This window comes from Entelurus aequoreus, linkage group LG05, assembly GCF_033978785.1.
Source record: "Entelurus aequoreus isolate RoL-2023_Sb linkage group LG05, RoL_Eaeq_v1.1, whole genome shotgun sequence".
Lineage (NCBI taxonomy): Eukaryota > Metazoa > Chordata > Actinopteri > Syngnathiformes > Syngnathidae > Entelurus > Entelurus aequoreus.
In genome coordinates, this window is record NC_084735.1 from 16,455,345 (window position 1) to 16,475,952 (window position 20,608).

Here is a 20,608-nt window from a genome sequence, read left to right on the forward strand (position 1 = left end):
ATTTATTTGACCCAATCCAAACAACATTCCCTAGTCATGGCGCAAAAAAAATGGAACCAACACATAAAGTTATCCAATCAAAACAAGTAGTTCAAAACTACACCCATTTAAATCCATTACAATGCATTATGGGAAAAATGCAAAACACTCTCTTTACACTTATTCATGTCTTGCGCATTTTCGCTACTTTGATATTTCTGATTGATTACAAAACTTTAAGGAGGTTGTCACGGAAGTAAACAAGGTAGGAGTCAAACTTTCACATACTCTTAATATCCAATTATATTAATTATTAATTATATATCCATTATATCAATAAAATATGTACTAGTGGCGGGCCATGCGTTTCCCACCTAGGCCTTCAGTGATGTCCGACTTCAATGATTACCTCTCAAGTTACGATAATTTATGTCACCACATGACCATTGCTGGAGAAATTCTATACAGAAACACATATACGGCCTATTGGGTATTGAATCACCTCAACAGTGTACAAAACGGGTTATTTTCTTTCGCATTTAAAAATCAATAAACCCGCATCAGCAATTAAAACATATCTTATGTGGTACTGTCAAAATTAAAATTGCAAAAAACATATTAAACGTGAAAAAATAAATAAATAAAATATTTGAACTCACAATTCGTAGCACCCATTCAATGCCATATAAGCCAGTGGTACCGCTCGTCGTCGGATGATTCGAGTGGAATTGGCGGGCATTTCCCCATTTCATCGCCGGAACAGCTGAGCAAGCTTCCGGGGTTGGCCGACATCGTCTCACAAGATGTAATTTCTCTTTAAATGTCCTTCTTGAAAATGGCCTTGCAAATATATATCTGCCACCTAATCAACGTTATGTTCTACTTCTTTGTGGGTCAACACTTCCCGCTTCCTGCTAAATTGCAACCTGTGATTGAATACTCACTTTGGAATGACAAGTGCGTATCCAATCACAGTCTCGTTAACATCAGGCTACCTAGATAGGGTACTGTCAACAAGTTGTGATCTGATTGGCTATCTCAACTGTCTATCAACTGTGTGTGTTCTCAAATTCATCCGCTAACGTGTGGCTCTGCTGATCTGCATAGCACCGCCGCGGCTCAAACCAGTGAGTATCCAATCACAGGATGCGTAAATGTCACTCTCAGCGTGAGGCCATCTAGAAGGCATTGCTGACAACAACTTGTGAGGTGATTGGCTATCGCAACTGTCTATCAACTGTACGTCCCTGTTCACTTACAGTGCACAGACGCCTGCATAGTTGATTCTGAAGGACTCGGGCAGATTTGATACAGCATGGCAACATAAGCTAGCTGAATTCTGATTGGATAAAAATTCTAACCTAAAAACAACAACACTGGAAGGAGCATAATTTGACATGAAGAGAATATGAATACTTGTAGACATTTAGGGAAAGTAAATAAAACAATTTTTTTTATATTTAATTATGATCATGATTTCTGGTTATGTTAGGCCAGCAGAGAAGGCCTTGCTGGCCCTGATGGCACACCACTGATATGTACACTGATACGCATGTAGAAGCCTTATATATATATTGTTACTTTACTTGCAGTCGGCTTTCGGCCCCCAAGTCAAAAAGTTTGGATACCCCTGATCCAGACGGTGAATCGGATCACACCCAAAATGTAATCACTTGTTCCCTATCCCATTTCTGACCTTTCATCGAAAGATTAATCGAACTGTGCTCATGACCTGCGAAATAAATATGTAAGAAAAACGGAGTGAAGCCTCTTGCCAGTCATCCACTCTCTTTGTCTCTGTGGGTGTAGGCGGGGACGCTTGCAAACATACACAGAAGTAGAGGCTGGTAACGTAAATGTAGAGGGAAAGTAGTAGAAATTATTCGGATCAGCCCTAAAATGTAATGACTTTTTTCCATTTTGGACATTTCCTGTTAATTTGATCATTATCTGCCCATAACGTTTTGAGTTATTTTGCAAACTTACTAATAAAGGAACAGATGAATAAACCTTGACTACGAGTAAATGAAATTGGTTGTCTGCGGAAAAAAAAGTCTAACTATAGAAAGAACACGCACAGGTTTTCACACAAATACATTTTTTAAATTTTTTTTTACTGTAGTTTCTTGCTTTTTATTAGCTATGATAACAATAAATATATGTAAAATATTGCAGTGGTACTTCAGTTATAATTAGTAATCCATTCGTAAAGGTCTGACAAAAACTGAAGTCAATTTTACCACAATAAATAATGTAAATCCGTTCCAGACACCCAAAAATGTGAACAAAAAAACACATTTTATAGAGAATTATTATATATTTTCATGTAGAAAACAATGTGAAATGCATAACAAAATGGATAAATTAACATTTATTTTTACCTTAATTGAAGACAACTAATATGTGGGGGTAGCCACAAAGATGTCAGCTTTGTACTTTGCTACGAGTTCTTTCTCGAGTTGAATTGTGTTTCTCAACTTCTTTATCAAAGTGTTGTCACTTGCAACCTTCTTGGCTTATTTTTCAGTTTTAATCAATTAAAAAAGCACAGAGACCGAGTTACCAACAAGTAGGATGTTTTGTTTAAGCGCTCAAAACTCAAACTGACCATTTTTTTAATATGTAATGTGAGAACCGGGACGGTGTACAAAAAAAGTGGTAACATTTTGGTAAAAAAGTTTGTCAGACAGCGAATCATATGAAAAACGGGGCAAATGAAAACCATTGTGCCATCATATTGTCAATATTTCAACAACTTCACCTAAAACTATTAACATGTTCAGTTGTCTTTTGCTAATAGTTGGCATTGCACACCTGTATATTCAGTAAAAACTACAACTAAGTTATTTTGTTATTTGAAGGTACAATCTTACTACTTCCACTCATTTTCATTTAGTGTGGACTCATTTGACCAGCTTTGCATTGCGGCTGCAGCTTCCGCTGCCTAATTGTATAAGTGTGTGTAACGTCATTTATTTATGCAAATGCTGCCATTTGTCCCTTCATGGGGGTCAAGTAGGCTCCCCTTTGCTCTTTTCAACATAAATCTGCTCGGGAGTCATTAACACGGTGTGCGTGTAGCACTCTGCATTTCTGTGCATGTGCATATTTCCCTTCTAATTATTTTTAAATATTTCATTATTCAAATCCTTTGAAAGTGCACCACCCCCACCGGCGCCACAGTGATTGACATTATTTTGTTTGACACAGGCTGCATGACTTACTCACGCATGCCAAAAATATACATAAAGGCTCTATGATTCCCGAGCGCAGCCACCGCTGCTGCTCACTGCTCATCTCACCTCCCAGGGGGTGGAACAAGGGGATGAGTCAAATGCAGAGGGTAATTTCACCAGACCTAGTGTGTGTGTGACTATCAGTGGTACTTTAACTTTAACTTAGAATCGGGAATATTCAACTGAAGTGTTTTTGGGGCCCCATTTTCGGAAAAATTAAGGACCAGGGACCAGACTTTGGTCAACCAGCGTCCTCAACAGGAGACATTTTGGCACAGTGTTTTGATGTTTTTAAGGAACTTCTGCAAAAAAAGCTAGTTAAAGATCATCTCAATGACAGCACTCTTGAGTTGAGTTGAGTTTGAGTTTATTTCGAACATGCAAGCTTACAACATGATACATCAAAATTTCCAGTTTCTCTTTTCAACATGTTCGAAAAGGAGTAGGAAGAAGCAGAGCTTATTTAATCCTACCCCTTTTCTTTACATAACAGTTGCAAAACTTTTTGTTCACTTCCTGTTCACAATTTTTTCACAATAAACTCCATAAGTAATCACAATAAAACTAAATAAATAAATAATAGTAAGAATTTAATAATAATAATTGGTGAAGTAAGTCATATTTCATATGATGAGATAAGTAAGATTACTTTAAGAATGAATGAATGGATGGATGAAATAAATTAAGAATGTTTGTCATGGTTCTTCTTCTTTGTACTTTGTAAACACTTTAAGTTTGAAGAGTTTCTTGAAGTGTATCATATTAGTACATTGTTTGATTGCTTTGCTTAATCCATTCCATAATTTAATTCCACATACTGATATACTGAAGGTCTTAAGTGTTGTACGTGCAAACAAATGTTTTAAATTACGTTTTTCTCTAAGATTATATTTCTCCTCTTTTTATTTAGAAGAATTGTTGTATATTCTTGGGTAGCAGGTTATAGTTTGCTTTGTGCATAATTTTAGCTCTTTGCAAATTCACTATGTCGTGGAATTTCAGTATTTTTGATTCAATAAATAAAGGGTTTGTATGTTCTCTATATCCAACATTATGTATTATTCTAACTGATCTTTTTGGTAACACCGTTAATGAATGAAGTGTACTTTTGTAATTATTTCCCCATATTTCTACACAGTAGCTCAGATATGGTAACACTAGTGAGCAGTAGAGAATATGAAGGGATTTTTGGTCTAGAACATGTTTTGCTTTATTCATTATTGACGTGTTTCTTGCAACTGTATGTTGTATATTTTTTACGTGAGATTTCCAGTTCAATTTATCATCAATCATTATACCTAGAAATTTGGTTTCATTTACTCTTTCAATTTCTATTCCGTCTATTTTTATTTGTGTTTGACTTTCTCTTCTACTGTTACCAAATAGCATTATTTTAGTTTTACTAAGATTCAACGATAGTCTGTTTTTGTCAAACCATCTTTTTAATTTGTTAATTTCTTCTATTATTATTTGTATTATCTCCTGTGTGTTCTCTCCTGAACAAAACGCTGTTGTATCATCCGCAAATAATACTAACTCTAAATCTTTTGTAACTTTACAAATGTCATTTATATAGAGATTGAATAATTTAGGTCCTAATATTGATCCCTGAGGTACACCACAGGATATATTTAGCGTTGTAGACATGTGTTCGCCTAGCTCCACGTATTGTTTCCTGTTCGTTAGATAACTTCTTATCCAGTTTAAGACTAACCCTCTGATGCCATATCGTTCTAGTTTTTTGATTAAAATATTGTGATTAATTGTGTCAAATGCTTTAGTTAGATCCATAAAAACCGCTGCCGCACATTTTTTACTATCTATTGCATTGGTAATTTCTTCTGTAATTTCAATTAAAGCCATTGAAGTTGAAACATTAGCTCTGTATCCATATTGGTTCTCTTCGAGTATTCGATTTTTATTTATGAAACTTTCTAATCTGTTATTGAACAGTTTTTCAATGGTTTTAGAAAATTGTGGAAGTAGAGAAACGGGTCTATAATTTGTAAATTGATGTTTGTCTCCAGTCTTATAAATTGGTGCAACTTTAGCTATTTTCATTTTGTTTGGAAATGTACCTGTTTGAAATGATAGGTTACTAATATACATTAATGGTCCTGAGATCTCTTCAATAACCTTTTTTATCGTTTCCATATCAATTCCATTACAATCAGTTGAAGTCTTAGATTTACATTTTTTCACCTATTTCCTCCTGTGTCACATTACTGAGGAACATGGAGTTGGGATTTCGCTCTATGGTATCATTATAGTCCTCAATTGGAACTGGGTCTGGAATCCTTTCTTCCAATTTTGGTCCAATATTTACAAAATAATTATTGAAGCTTTCAACTACTTCCTTTATGTTGTCATTGTTTTTATTTTCTCTCTTGTGTTTTTAAGAATCTGCAGCAAAAATGTTTTGGAACAGAACTCGCGGGTCACCAGTTGAATTGCCCAAATGATGAAAAAGGGGGACCTAAGATGAAACCTTGAGGAACACTACTAGTACAACTTAAGATGTTGAACAAATGACTCCTGACTGACTGCATCTGAAGTAAACAAGCCACAGCAACACCTTTCTTGCCGTGTTTTTCGAACCATAGGGCGCACCGGATTAAAAGGCGCGCTGCCGATGAGCGGGTCTATTCAGGTCTATTTTCATACAAAAGGTGCACCAGATTATAAAGTGCTTTAAAGGGGTCATATTATGATTTTTTTCAAAATTTAAAACACTTGCTTGTGGTCTACATAACATGTAATGGTGGATCTCTGGTCAAAATGTTGCATAGATTATGTTTTACAGACCATTTTCAAGTAGCTTTCTGAGCGTCTCCTCAGGATGCGCCGTTTTAAATGATAAATGATAAATGGGTTATACTTGTATAGCGCTTTTCTACCTTCAAGGTACTCAAAGCGCTTTGACAGTATTTCCACATTCACCCATTCACACACACATTCACACACTGATGGCGGGAGCTGCCATGCAAGGCGCTAACCAGCAGCCATCAGGAGCAAGGGTGAAGTGTCTTGCCCAAGGACACAACGGACGTTTTGTGGGCGGTCTTATTTATGTAGCTCACCTTCGACAGCGTCTTCTCCCTGTCATCTTATTTGTAGCGGTGCAAGGACTGGAGTGGAAGAAGTGTCAAAAGATGGAGCTAACTGTTTTAATGACATTCAGACTTTACTTCAATCAATAACGGAGCAGCATCTCCTCATCCGTGGCTCAATAAAGCAACATCAACGCCAGAAATTTGTCTTGTGAAAAAACCGTCCAACCAGAACCCTCTAATAAATAAAGTTCCGTGGGTGAATTATGTAAACCCACAACAGTTTTTAGCACTTTGATAGCTGGTCCACTCACAGATATAAGTTCAAACTTTACACTACTTTGTATTAGAAATGGCAACAGCAAAAGATAATGGCCACAAAAGAAGAAGCTTATCGACTACGGTGCCGGCACCGACTACAACGGCAGACATGCGCACATTTTTCGGACTTATGCAGATCCCAAATACACAGCAGCAGGTAGCAGAAGGTAAGAAAAGTTGGTTTTGCATAATATTTCGAAACGAAACGCCAGGTAATATGTCTGCTAATAGGTGCCATTTTGCAGTCCTTATACACACACCATAATAATACTCGTATGTTTAATGCGCCGACAATCCATCAAGCGGTGCGGCTTCATAGCTTACCAAAGTTGTACTAAAATCATTTTGACAGATTTTTGAGCGCCGTGTGTATTGTTCTATATTCTCCATGGAACATTCAAAGTTTTGGTGTTGTTTACTGGCGTCATCTTGCAGTTTACATGTATCTCTTATGTATGACTGCCATCTACTGGTCACACTTATCATTACACCATGCCCCAAATCAAATTGCTTAGAGGTCGGTAAGCACAACCAAAACTATGCTGTACATTAGGCATACTCTAAATTGTCCATTGGTGGACTGGATTTTAATTTGTATTATTATTTATTTCATTGTTCTTCGTCCATCTGTAAATCACTGGCAACCAGTCCAGGTCTGCTAGGATCCTAATGAGGACCAGCACTATAGAACAGGTTTGTATGGATGCTTGGACACAAGCAGTGTCTTCTTTGTCAGTGCTTAACAGCACGTCATACTGTACATAATGATAGATTTTAACACTACAAAAGCCACAGAGAAATAAAAAATCAATGGTGGATTTACGGAGGAAAGGACTACCAGCATGGTGCCCATCAGGATCTTTGAGAGGCGGCTACATTTCCTTTCCCAGGGCACCCTGTGGTGCTTGTTTCACTTATTAGCTGCACTTTCTAATGTGTCAAGCTGTTTGATTCCTGCTGGAAGAAGCTTTGAACCTGTTGCATAAAACGTAGAGGAGGCTAAAAAAGTGAGTGATTGTGGATTGATTTTGTCGTGCTTTCTGTTAAGGTTGTAAGGATTTGTTAGATTTTGCACATAGTCACGAATAAGTCAAATGTATGTTGTTGTTTTTTACCAACTAGAACACAGACACCGGGGATCCCCACAAATAAACATATCTCATGTGCAACTTTTTCTACCTGAAAAGGCTAAAACACTTAGATAATCATAAAAATGGCAGAGATTGAATACTTAAGTGAGGTCCGAGAAGATATTTAAACTTGACTATCAAGAGCGGAGGTGCCCAAAGTGCGGACCGCCGAGTCATTTTGATTGGCCCGCCAAAGGGTGGCTTCCCAAAATGTAATACATATTCATAATCTGTTAATTTGAGCAAAACAAAGTTAATAGTACACAGTAACTAAACATAATCAAAAACTACATCCATCCATTAATTTCCTAACTCATTTAAATAATTCGTTTTTTGTCCTAAAAGTCCTCTCATGTTCAGGGAATGATTACTTGAATTTGTAAATATTAACATAAACAGTACAACAAAATTAAAAGGAAACTGCACTTTTATTGGGAATTTTGCCAATCATTCACAATCATTATGAGAGACAAGAAGACAAAAGGTTTTTTACTTTTCTTGCATTCTAACATGTAAAAATCGGCTCGTTTTAGGTGACTAGCGATGCGGCTAATGGGAGCAATCAATTCTGGCTCTAAAACACTTTGAAAATACATTCAAAAAGCGTCAACAATACTTAATTTACGTTCCGTAAGGTGTATAATAACCAAGCTGAAGCGACATTGTTATTGTAATAGCCAACACTGAGGAACTCTTTTTCTAGCGTAGTAACACATCGGCGTGCTACGGTATTAGCCATTAAAAAAGCTTGTTACGTAAAGAGATAAGGTAGCCTCTATGTCAGCACGAAACGTGTTTCAGTTTATAATGCACAACACTGCGGCAGGACACTAATCTGTATTGACATGGACAATCATCTTACAGTATGTGTAAAATATTAGCCCACATTGCATGTTTTGTTTGTACACATCAAGCCAGACAGTTTATGTACTGTAGTTGTAATAACACGCATGACTTGCTGCATACATAATGTACAATATGAAAGTGTGACTCACTCGATGGACAGTTGAGCGTTTTGTACAGCTGGCCGTGGACTTTTTTCCCCGGTTTATCTGGGTAAGCAGTCCATTTATGTCAAAATAACATGGGTCAAGTTCCACATTTACAGCACCAAAGTCACTTTCGCCTCACTCTCTCGGCTTCCGTCTGCTCCAACGTCTCACCCTTCCTTCGTGCAGGCTTCTTCAAACAGTAGTTTATCCTCAGTATATTCAGCTTTTCAACACGATTTTGTGGGCGGTATTATTTACGTGCCTCCACTTTGACAGCATCGTCTCCCTGTCAGCCATGCGCCTCCACATTCAAACTACACGCTACTTTGTTTTAGAAATGGCAACAGCGGAGGATGCATGTGCGAGCCAGTCTTCTCCACAACAAGAGGATAGAGAAAAAGAAGGAGCTTATTGACTACAATGGCGGATTCGCACAACGCTCTTCGGGTAAACCTATACCATGAAGATATCCGCACACGTCACAGGCCCGAAGACTTCACGAGTCAGAGCAAATTCCAAACGACTCATTTGGTGGATGTATGAAGGAAGGCAAGATTGTTTTATAAATATCGTCGCCATGCCCCCATGGTTCGACTTTAAATGTTCGGGACTAATGTAGATCCCAAAAACACAAAAACAAGTACTAATAGGTAAAAAGTAGAGAAGTCCGATAATATCGGCCAATAAATGCTTTAAAATGTAATATCGGAAATTATCGGTATGTTTTTTTTATTATCTGTATCGTTTTTTTATTTTTATTTTAATTTTATTGTATTTTTTTATCAAATCAACATAAAAAAACACAAGTTACACTTACAATTAGTGCACCAACCCAAAAAACCTCCCTACCCCATTTACACTCATTTACACTCATTCACACAAAAGGGTTGTTTCTTTCTGTTATTAATAATCTGGTTCCTACATTATATATCAATATATATCAATACAGTCTGCAAGGGATACAGTCCGTAAGCACACATGATTGTGCGTGCTGCTGGTCCACGAATAGTACTAACCTTTAACAGTTAATTTGACTCATTTTCATTAATTACTAGTTTCTATGTAACTGTTTTTATATTGTTTTACTTTCTTTTTTATTCAAGAAAATGTTTTTAATTTATTTATCTTATTTTTTTTTTTTTTTGAAAAGGACCTTATCTTCACCATACCTGGTTGTCCAAATTAGGCATAATAATGTGTTAATTCCACGACTGTATATATCGGTAATTAAGAGTTGGACAATATCGGAATATCGGATATTGGCAAAAAGCCATTATCGGACATCCCTAGTAAAAAGCATTATAGGTCCCCTTTGAGAAATAATCTGGCATCTTTCTGCTGTTCCGAATGCGTCCACCTGCCTCGTTTCTCTCACCACAGTCACCGAGCTGTCTGCAAACCGAGCAGAGGCCAGAACAGGGCACTCTGAAACCTGACCAAATGAATGTCTTATTGGGATACAGACCATGGCAAATGTATTCTGCAGGAATGACAGATGCATTAATAATAGATTTCTGGGGAGCATTTAGGCAGCCAAACATCTTTATTCATTGCTAAACCCAGCCTGAGCTCCATCTCGGAAACACCAGTTGTCTGCCCACCCCTGAATGCAAACTGTTGGCCGCCGGGGTCTGTTTGCGCATGTGACAAAATAACGGTTCCACCCGTGTATTCTGTCTAAGCTCATCTTCAGTCTGTTGACATTTTTCCAGCACCTGTTGCTGATGTTGGCAGCGCGACTGCGACTTTGTGGTGCGATAGAAAGGGAATGTATGATGACTGAGGAGGCTTCAGTAGCGGCTGGCCAGACAGGCGCAAAACAGGAGGCAGGGAGGCTTAAAGCCCCCCTCACTGAGGGCACGGAGAGTGGTCACTATTGTGGACAAGCCCTCAAATAATTAATTTTAAGTACGGTACTTTTGTTCACCTATCTATGCAAATGACGCAGAGTGACAGGCAGCCCAATTGAGAAATCTTCTACTAGATGGCAGAAGGTACTTAAAGAACTTGTGTATACATAGATTTACCGTATTTTCTGGGCTATCGAGCGCACTGCTATTTAAACCGCAATTAACAAATTTAGAAGATAATCATTGTTTTACACACATTAGCCGCACCACACTATAAGACGCAAAAATATATGTTGTGAAATTAGATATTTATTTACAAATATCTAATTTCACAACATATATTTTTGCGGTTTATAGTCTTATACCTTAATTATGTCTGTAACACGGCTGTAAAACGACTGATCAAACGAAACCGAAGTCATCATCATTGTCATATTTTGACCAAATAACCACCATTACATGTTATGTAGACCACAAGGAAGTGTTTTACATTTAAGAAAAAATAATTATAATATGACTCCTTTAAAGGCCTACTGAAACCCACTACTACCGACCACACAGTCTGATAGTTTATATTTCAATGATGAAATCTTAACATTGCAACACATGCCAATACGGCCGGATTAATTTATAAAGTGCAATTTTAAATTTCCCGGGAAACTTCCGCTTGAAAAACGTCTATGTATGATGACGTTTGCACGTGACGTCAATGGTTGAAGCGGAAGTATTCGGACACATTGTATCCCAATACAAACGGCTCTGTTTTCATCGCAAAATTCCACAGTATTCTGGACATCTGTGTTGGTGAATCTTTTGCAATTTGTTTAATGAACAATGGAGACTGCAAAGAAGAAAGCTGTGTGTGGGATCGGTGTATTAGCGGCTGGCTGAAGCAACACAACCAGGAGGACTTTGACTTGAATAGCAGACGCGCTATCCGACGCTAGCCGACGCTACCCGACGCTAGCCGACGCTAGCCGCCGATCGCATCAATGATCGGGTGAAGTCCTTCGTCGCGCCATCGATCGCTGGAACGCAGGTGAGCACGGGTGTTGATGAGCAGATGAGGGCTGGCGTAAGTGGAGCGCTAATGTTTTTATCATAGCTCTGACGAGGTCCCGTAGCTAAGTTAGCTTCAATGGCGTCGTTAGCAACAGCATTGCTAGGCTTCGACAGGCGGCACAGCATTAACCGTGTAGTTACAGGTCCAGTGTTTGGTTCGGTGTCTCCTGATAGTAGTATTGTTGATCTTCTGTCTATCCTTCCAGTCAGGGGCTTATTTCTTTTGTTTCTATCTGCATTTAACCACGATGCTATCACGTTAGCTCTGGAGCTAAAGTGCTTCACTGATGTATTGTCGTGGAGATAAAAGTCACTGTGAATGTCCATTTCGCATTCTCGACTCATTTTCAAGAGGATATAGTATCCGAGGTGGTTTAAAATACAAATCCGTGATCCACAATAGAAAAAGGAGAAAGTGTGGAATCCAATGAGCCATTGTACCTAAGTTATGGTCAGAGCGAAATAAGATACATCCTGGCGTCCTGCACTGCACTCTAATCCTTCACTTTCACTTTCCTCATCCACTAATCTTTCATCATCGCTCAAATTTATGGGGTAATCGTCGCATTGCAGATGTGCAGATGTGAGGCGCTCCACAACCTGTGACGTCACGCTACTTCCGGTACAGGCAAGGCTTTTTTATCAGCAACCAAAAGTTGCGAACTTTATCGTCGATGTTCTCTACTAAATCCTTTCAGCAAAAATATGGCAATATCGCGGAATGATCAAGTATGACACATAGAATGGACCTGCTATCCCCGTTTAAATAAGATAATTTCATTTCAGTGGGCCTTTAAATAACTCGTGTATACATAGATGTACTGTATTTTCTGGGCTATCGAGCGCACTGGTATTTAAACCGCAATCACCAAATTTAGAAGAAAATCATTGTTTTACACACATTAGCCGCACCAGACTATAAACCGCAAAAATATATGTTGTGAAATTAGATATTTGTAAATTTTTATTTACATATCTTAATTATGTCTGTAACACGGCTGTAAAACGACTGATCAAAGAAAACCAAAGTCATCGTCTTCGTCATCATCATATTTTGACCAAATAACCACCATTACATGTTATGTAGACCACAAGGAAGTGTTTTACATTTAAGAAAAAGTAATAATAATATGACTCCTTTAATGCGACCTATAATCCGGTGCGCCTAATATATGAAAAAATATCAAAAATAGACCATTCATCGGCAGTGCGCCTTATAATCCAGTGCGCCCTATGGTCCGGAAAATACGGTAAATTAATTGACAATGTCACCATCCCACATGACTGTTTGGACAGTGTTCCGTATCATTTCCTGTCCTGGTGCTCTCATTTTGGTTCTACTTCCTGTTTCCACATCTTCACTTTATTTAGTTTCCTGCCAGCGCACCTGTTTTCCATTTCTGATTAAGTCTATTTAGGTGTACCTGTTGCTCCAAGCCAGCGCAAGCTTATTGCCTTTTGTTAGCGTGGACAAGTTCCTCCGCTGCTCTTACGACCCTTGCACTACTCTTTTGTTTCTGTTGCTTTATGTAATATAAGTCCATTAAAACTTTGACCTGCACACCGCCTCCTGTCTCTGCATCCTGGGGTCTCGCCTGTGACAGATAAACTGTAATGAGAACAGTTGAATTGTAATACGTGAAACCCTATTAAAGCATTGGAATTGTGAATGGCTTAAAAATGTGCCAAAAATAAGATTTTGGAAATGAGCTAACGTACCTGTCATTATTTTGGAGAAGCAAACACCTGGGATAGTCACATGACGGTCACATGACAACCACTCAAAGGTTTCCTATACATCACTAAATGTCTTCATGAGTGTCACGATGGCGCACGTTGGCTGAAGGTATTTTCAGCAGATTTTTTTATTTGTTATTTATTTCTGATTTTTGTGTTAAGTATTGTTTCCCCAGCTTCACTTTCGTTGCCGTCACCTCTGTGGGCACGTTTTTAAGTGGAGGGTCTTGGTCGGCTGCAGCAAGACGTACTTGGAGAAACAAAGCGTGCAACAGCAAGTAGAACCAAAATAAGGACACCAGGACAGGAAATGATACAGATCACAAACTGTCATGTGGTATCATGCCAGTGAGTTCAAGTCAAGCTGTATCAAGCTCATTTTAACACATTTGACCAGAACTCTTTTGGGTTTTATTCATTTTTCTGCTTTCTTGCTTAAAAAAGTGTGGTCATTACAACAATTTGTTGTATATAATTAGGACCACAATTAAAGATTCCTATTGTATTGACAAATAATAATGTAATCAATCAATCAATCAATGATTATTTATATAGCCCTAAATCACAAAAGTCTCAAAGGGCTGAACAAGCCACAACGACATCCTCGGTACAGAGCCCACATAAGGGACGTCGATGTGAATGACTATGAGAAACCTTGGAGAGGACCGCATATGTGGGTAACCCCCCCCCTCTAAGTACAGTCCTTAGTGGATCTAACATAATAGTGAGAGTCCAGTCCATAGTGGGGCCAGCAGGAGACCATCCTGAGCGGAGACGGGTCAGCAGCGCAGAGACGTCCCCAACCGATGCACAGGCGAGCGGTCCACCCCGGGTCCCAACTCTGGACAGCCAGCACTTCATCCATGGTCCCCGGAACCGGAATAACCCGGCGAGGGGGCAGAGGAGAAAAGAAAAGAAACGGCAGATCAACTGGTCTAAAAAGGGGGGTCTATTTAAAGGCTAGAGTATACAAATGAGTTTTAAGATGGGACTTAAATGCTCCTACTGAGGTAGCATCTCTAACTGTTACTGGTAGGGCATTCCAGAGTACTGGAGCTCGAATAGAAAACGCTCTGTAGCCCGCAGACTTTTTTTGGGCTCTGGGAAGCACTAATAAGCCGGAGTTCTTTGAACGCAAGTTTCTTGCCGGGACGTATGGTACAATAAAGTCGGCAAGATAGGATGGAGCTAGACCGTAATAATCTATTTGGAAGGAGGATACTAAATGATAAATAGCCACTCGTGTTAAAATACACTTTATATATATATAAATGGGTTATTTTTTGGTTAATATAATAATCAGATGGAAAAGTCATCCTGCCGTCACTCAACTGTCTTTGCTTTATTTTGCTCATTCCTGCTATCGTCAGTTCCTTTCCATTTCACCTTGACGTTATGTCTTTGGAAACAATGCATGGATACATAATGTAAAATAGACAAAAAAGAACCTAAGCTGGTGTGTAGATTTGAATTTCAATGCACACTCTGTCCTTCTATCCAGTTAGAGCTCCTTCACCTTATCCTTCCATCTGCCCCTCCCATGTTTTTCATTAAGCTTCAAACAGTGGCTGAATAACATCAGGAGGCGCTCAGCGGCTCAAGCACAGCTCAGCAGTCTAGCTGGGTGCCCAATTACTATCAGAGGTATTTTCAACCTCCATCGGCTTGAACCCACTCCTTTCCAACCAGCACAGACTCGCTGTATCCTTGGAAGATACAAAACTGACTTTCTGTCGAAAGCCCCAATCTGGTGGGAGAGAGCGCAGGGTCGCATGCCAAAATGCTGATGGACGTTTTTTTAACACAAAAAAGAATCAATTTCTGAATTGTGCACTGATTTTGTGATTATGAAGATGTATCAGAGAGTTACACTGAAAAGAAGAACCATCAAATGCAAAAATGTAATCATAGGATTCAATTAAAAAAGGTTAAAATCATAAAATAGAAGAAGTGGGTTTTTGTAATCTTTGTTTTTTACATTTACTTTGACATATCATCATCATCATCATCATCATTATTATTATTATTATTATTATTATTATTATTATTATTATTATTATTATTATTATTTATTAGTTTTTTATTGTTATTATTTGTATTAATATTATTATTATGATGTATTTATTTTATCATTGTTATTTATCTATTTATTTTATTATTATTTCATTATTGCTGGGTCTGGTGCAGGGGGGTGGCTGATGTTGTGACTGGTGGCAGCGCGCGCGCGTGGTGGTTGTCGGGGCTGACAAACTGTGTATATGTATGTGTATATGTGTGTGTGTATGTATGTATGTATGTATGTATGTATGTATGTATGTATGTATGTATATATATGTGTATGTGTATGCATGTGTATGTGCGTGTATGTGTACATGTGTATGTTTATGTGTATGTATATATATATGTATGTATATTTCTGGGGGTACGTTCTGGGCCTGCCTGTCGGGTGGGGGTCGGCGCCTCAGGCTACTGCATCCGGACTGCGTGTCTGGAGCTCCTGGGTCCCGCCGTCCATCCCTTCCGGGTGGCCGTCTTGGTTGGGGCCTGCTGGGTCTGGTCCCTGCGTCTACTGTGGTGGCTTGGTGCTGCAGGGTATTCCGAGGTGCTGCGAGTCGGCCAGTTGTTGGGGTAGCGACCTTGTGTGTCAGCATGTCTGTGATCTTCTTTTAATTCTTTTTTTATTTATTTATTTTTTTTTTATTTTTTTTAATAAATAAATTTAATTATTATTATTTTTTATTTTTCCCCTTTTTAAAAAAAATATATTTTATTAATATTATTCTTATTATTATTATTATGTATTTATTTATTTTATTTATTTATTCCCCTACCTCGGGGGGGGGGGACTCGGCGGGGCGGTTGCTGGTTGTTCCATCTCCATCGTTGGGGTCCCTGCGGGTGGGGTGGGTGGTTCCTGTGGCCCCGTGCTGGGTGGTCCTGTGGCGGCCGGCTTGGGTGGGGTGGCCGTGGGCTGGCCTCGCCGCGCTCTCCAGGGGTGGGGGTGGGCTCGTGGGGGCCCTGTTGCCGGTGGGGCGGGGGCGGTCTTCCCGTCCGGTTGCGGGGGGTCTCCGGGCCCCTCGGGCGAGGCGTCCCGCCTTTCTGTCCGTGTGGGGTGTGGTCTCTCGCTGGCTTGGGGTCTGGCTTCCCCCTGTTTTTCTCGTGCCTTGTCCTCTGCCGGGTGCGTCTGTCTGCGGCCTGCTGCTGGCCCTTGTGGGCGGCACGGTGGGCCAGGCTCTGGGGTTCCTGTCGCTGTCCGGCTTGGCTGCGTGGGGGCGGTGGCCCCTGGTTCCCTGGGCACCACACCTACTGTTTGTGGGATGGGTTCTCGGGGAGGCTGGGACCGTACTCTGGCTTCCGCACACACTGGGAGTCAAATGTATTGTACATGCAAATTCACATATACTCACACACATACATACAGACATACATAGGTACCTACGCTCCCACATACATATACAAATAAATACAGTACATATTTACACACTCAAAGTTCGTACATCCACACGCACATTCATTATACAAACATACTGTATACACATACTGTACATATACATTCACTGTAAAAACATACATATACACATACTGTACATATACATTCACTGTACAAACACACACATACACATACTACACATACATTCACTGTACAAACACACACATACATATACTGTACATATACATTCACTGTACAAACACACATTTACACATACTGTACATATACATTCACTATTCAAACACACATACTGTATACACATACTGTACATATACATTCGCTGTACACACATATACACATACTGTACATATACATTCACTGAACAAGCACACATACACATACTGTACATATACAAGTACATATGCACACATACACTCATGCACATAATCACGTTTCATCAAACATATATTAACGTTGTTGCCCTAGGGTAAACTGGGTATAACACATGGCACACTGACAAAGCTTAACCTATTGTTACTATAACAATCTACAAGGTTAAGGTTGCTTCTCTTTCTTCCCCTCCATTTTTCTGCATTCTTTCGTATCTCAAGTTATCATTACGTATATGTATTGTTGCATTTGAACAATTGTATTGTTGATAATAAAGGTAAAGTACTGGTATTGTTTATTATCAATAGCACTATTTCTATTGGTATTCATATTGCTCCATTTTTAGTGTAATAATGCTCATTGTCATTTCTGTATTTTTTTTTTATTTTAATTTTCGCTAACTGCTTATTTGCTATTACTTTTACCATCATATTTGTACATGTCGTATTTGCTGATGTTGCTCTGTTGTTGTTGTTGTTGTGTTTGCTGTTGTTGTTTTTGTCTCTCTGTCTAATCCCCCTCTTGTCCCCACAATTCCCCCCTCTGTCTTCCTTTTTCTCTCTTTCTATCCCCTCCTGCTCCGGCCCGGCTGCACCAAATGATAATATAAATACATTTAATAAAGTCAAAATACAAGTAAGGCAACAAGAGAAGTATCCTACACTTCTCTTTTGTAAAGTAAATCTGAACAGCCGATATGGGCATCTACATCTGCTATATGATTTGCCCGAGAAGCTGGGCAGGACATTAAAAAAAAAAAAAAAAAAAAAAAAAAAATATTTCATTATTAATATTATTATTATTTAATTATTTATTGTATTAATATTATTATTATCATTATTATTAATATAATTGCGCCTTAAAATCTCCAAACAGAGACTTGCAATATCAAATTTGATTTATTATTACTAATTATTTAAATGATTAAAAAAAATAAATCATACAATTTTTAATGGGAAGTACATGCAATATAACAACTTTATTCTGATAATATTCTAACTCTCATAATAGAACAATTTTCGTAATATATGGAATAATAGTAGAACATATATATAATATGTGTGTGTGTATATATATATATGTATATATATATATATATATATATATATATATATATATATATATATATATATATATATATATATATATATATATATATATTTATATATATATATATATATATATATATATATATATATATATATATATATATATATATATATAATATGTGTGTGTATAAATGTAAGTATATATACATATACAGTATATATGTGTGTGTATATATACACATATATATATATATATATATATATATATATATATATATATATATATATATATATATATATATATATATATATATATATATATATATATGTAGCTTAAAATGTACATAATGGGTTTCACTATGTAAGGCGCTTTATATATATATACATATATTTATTTATGTATTTATTTATATATATACCTGTGTGTGTGTGTGTGTGTGTGTGTGTGTGTGTGTGTGTGTGTGTGTGTGTGTGTGTGTGTGTGTGTGTGTGTGTTTATATATATATATATATATATATATATATATATATATATATATATATATATACTTTATATATGTATATATATAGATATATGTATATATATATGTTATCATTAAAATCAATTAAAAGCAATTTTAATTAAACATTTTAATTTTAAATATATATAGTGCTGTCAAACGATTAAATTATTTGATTGCAATTGATCACATTTTGTCCGTAGTTAACTCATAATTAATCGTGATTATTTGCAGATAGATGTTTTTTTTGTTTTTTTTCATCAGTGTACCTCAGACAGATCATTTTCAAGTGTTTTATACTGTGAACATAAAATTTGACAATTTGTTTGCTTTATGTAAATATTGGTTTATGAAACATATTTGCTTTTTCAAGCAGCTCAACATAAAATGGATATAAACACTCTTTCACACACGTTATTTTCAGTCCTGGAGTTCCATACCTTAGTCCGACTCACTTTAGATTATGACCAACCTATTATAAGAGAATAATGAATATACAACCTACAATAAATCTGCATTTTAATGCCTTTATAATTATTTTTATTTTTCTAATTTTATATTTATATGAAGATACGTTTAAGTGCAAATGTTCAATAAATTCAAACCTTAGAAATAAATGTTTCCCTTGACTTAACTTTACTTGTATTATAAAAAGATGTGGAAAAAATCTGATTTAAAAAATGTATATGTGTATTTATTTATTTTCAGTGTTTCCCTGTATTCCGCCTGTATTTCTATAAATTGACAAAGTTGTCTTATTCACAAAAATTTCTCAGACTAGAGCAACACATGTTATTCTGTTTTAGTCAGAGCAATAATAACGTGTTAAAAATAGTTATCTCTGACCTTGAGAGACTTTTTTTGAGCATGTGGAAGGTCGACATGGATGAATTTACCAGCGGGTGATCTCAGGCAGATTTGATGGTGATTAAGATATAAGACGGTGGTTGAATGACTCATAAGGTTCCATATGGGGGCAGAAATTGGAGACAAAAGGAAGAGAAACACTCAGATCAGACCAGTTTTATTTCCAATATTCAGACTGTAAGGATGGATTATGATAATGTGTCTTTGTTCTTGGGTTTGATCATTAAGTACAATGTTTCCTATGCATTATTTTACATTGCAAATATGGTGACTTTTTTTTATGAATAGTGAATAAGCCTTTTCTTTTTTTTTTAATTAAAAAATCACGGATGCTTTTTATTATGTTGTTTTAATATAAAGTGCCAGTTCATTCTTATGGAATGATAACGTTAAGACGCATGGCTAATTAGTCCAAGTAAATATACAGGGTGATATACATCACATATATTATTCATTTAAGTGAAATATTGTACATGCATTATACAAACAAAGTTACATTGAATGAATTATGAATTAATTTAAAAGATGTATATACATTTTAAAAAATAACTATACAGGGTGTCCCTCACATACACTAAATATATAATTCGAATATTGTTAATGCATTATACAAAAAGTAAAAAATAATTAATAATGGATTATTGGAAAAAAAATGCATATTAAAAAAATCTAATATACAGAGTGCCCCTCACATATATCATTCATTGCACTGGAATATTGTCCATACATTATACAAACACATATATTTAAAGTTAAAGTTAAAGTACCAATGATAGTCACACACACACACTAGGTGCTGTGAAATTTGTCCTCTGCATTTGACCCATCCCCTTGTTCCACCCGCTGGGAGGTGAGGGGAGCAGTGGGCAGCAGCAGTGGCTGCGCCCGGGAATCATTTTTGGTGATTCAACCCACAATTCCAACCCTTGATGGTGAGTGTCAAGCAGGGAGGTAATGGGTCCCATTTTTAAAGTCTTTGGTATGACTCGGTCGGGGTTTGAACTCACGACCTACC

At 37.3% G+C, this 20,608-nt stretch overlaps 1 protein-coding gene across 2 annotated transcripts in view; it reads left to right on the top strand.

Annotated features, from left to right (window-relative positions):
- LOC133650233 (roundabout homolog 3-like) overlaps positions 1-15,286 on the top strand; it is a 46,724-nt gene extending 31,438 nt beyond the window's left edge. The window contains exon 3 of one of the 2 annotated variants that reach the window (XM_062047242.1): positions 14,913-15,286. In XM_062047242.1, the coding sequence (XP_061903226.1) occupies positions 14,913-14,929 (17 nt within the window). In that variant the 3' untranslated portion in view covers positions 14,930-15,286. Of the gene's footprint in view, positions 1-5,615; positions 5,763-14,912 lie in introns of those variants that run through there. The other variant, XM_062047240.1, reaches the window with a different exon arrangement.
- The last annotated feature ends 5,322 nt before the right edge of the window (positions 15,287-20,608 follow it).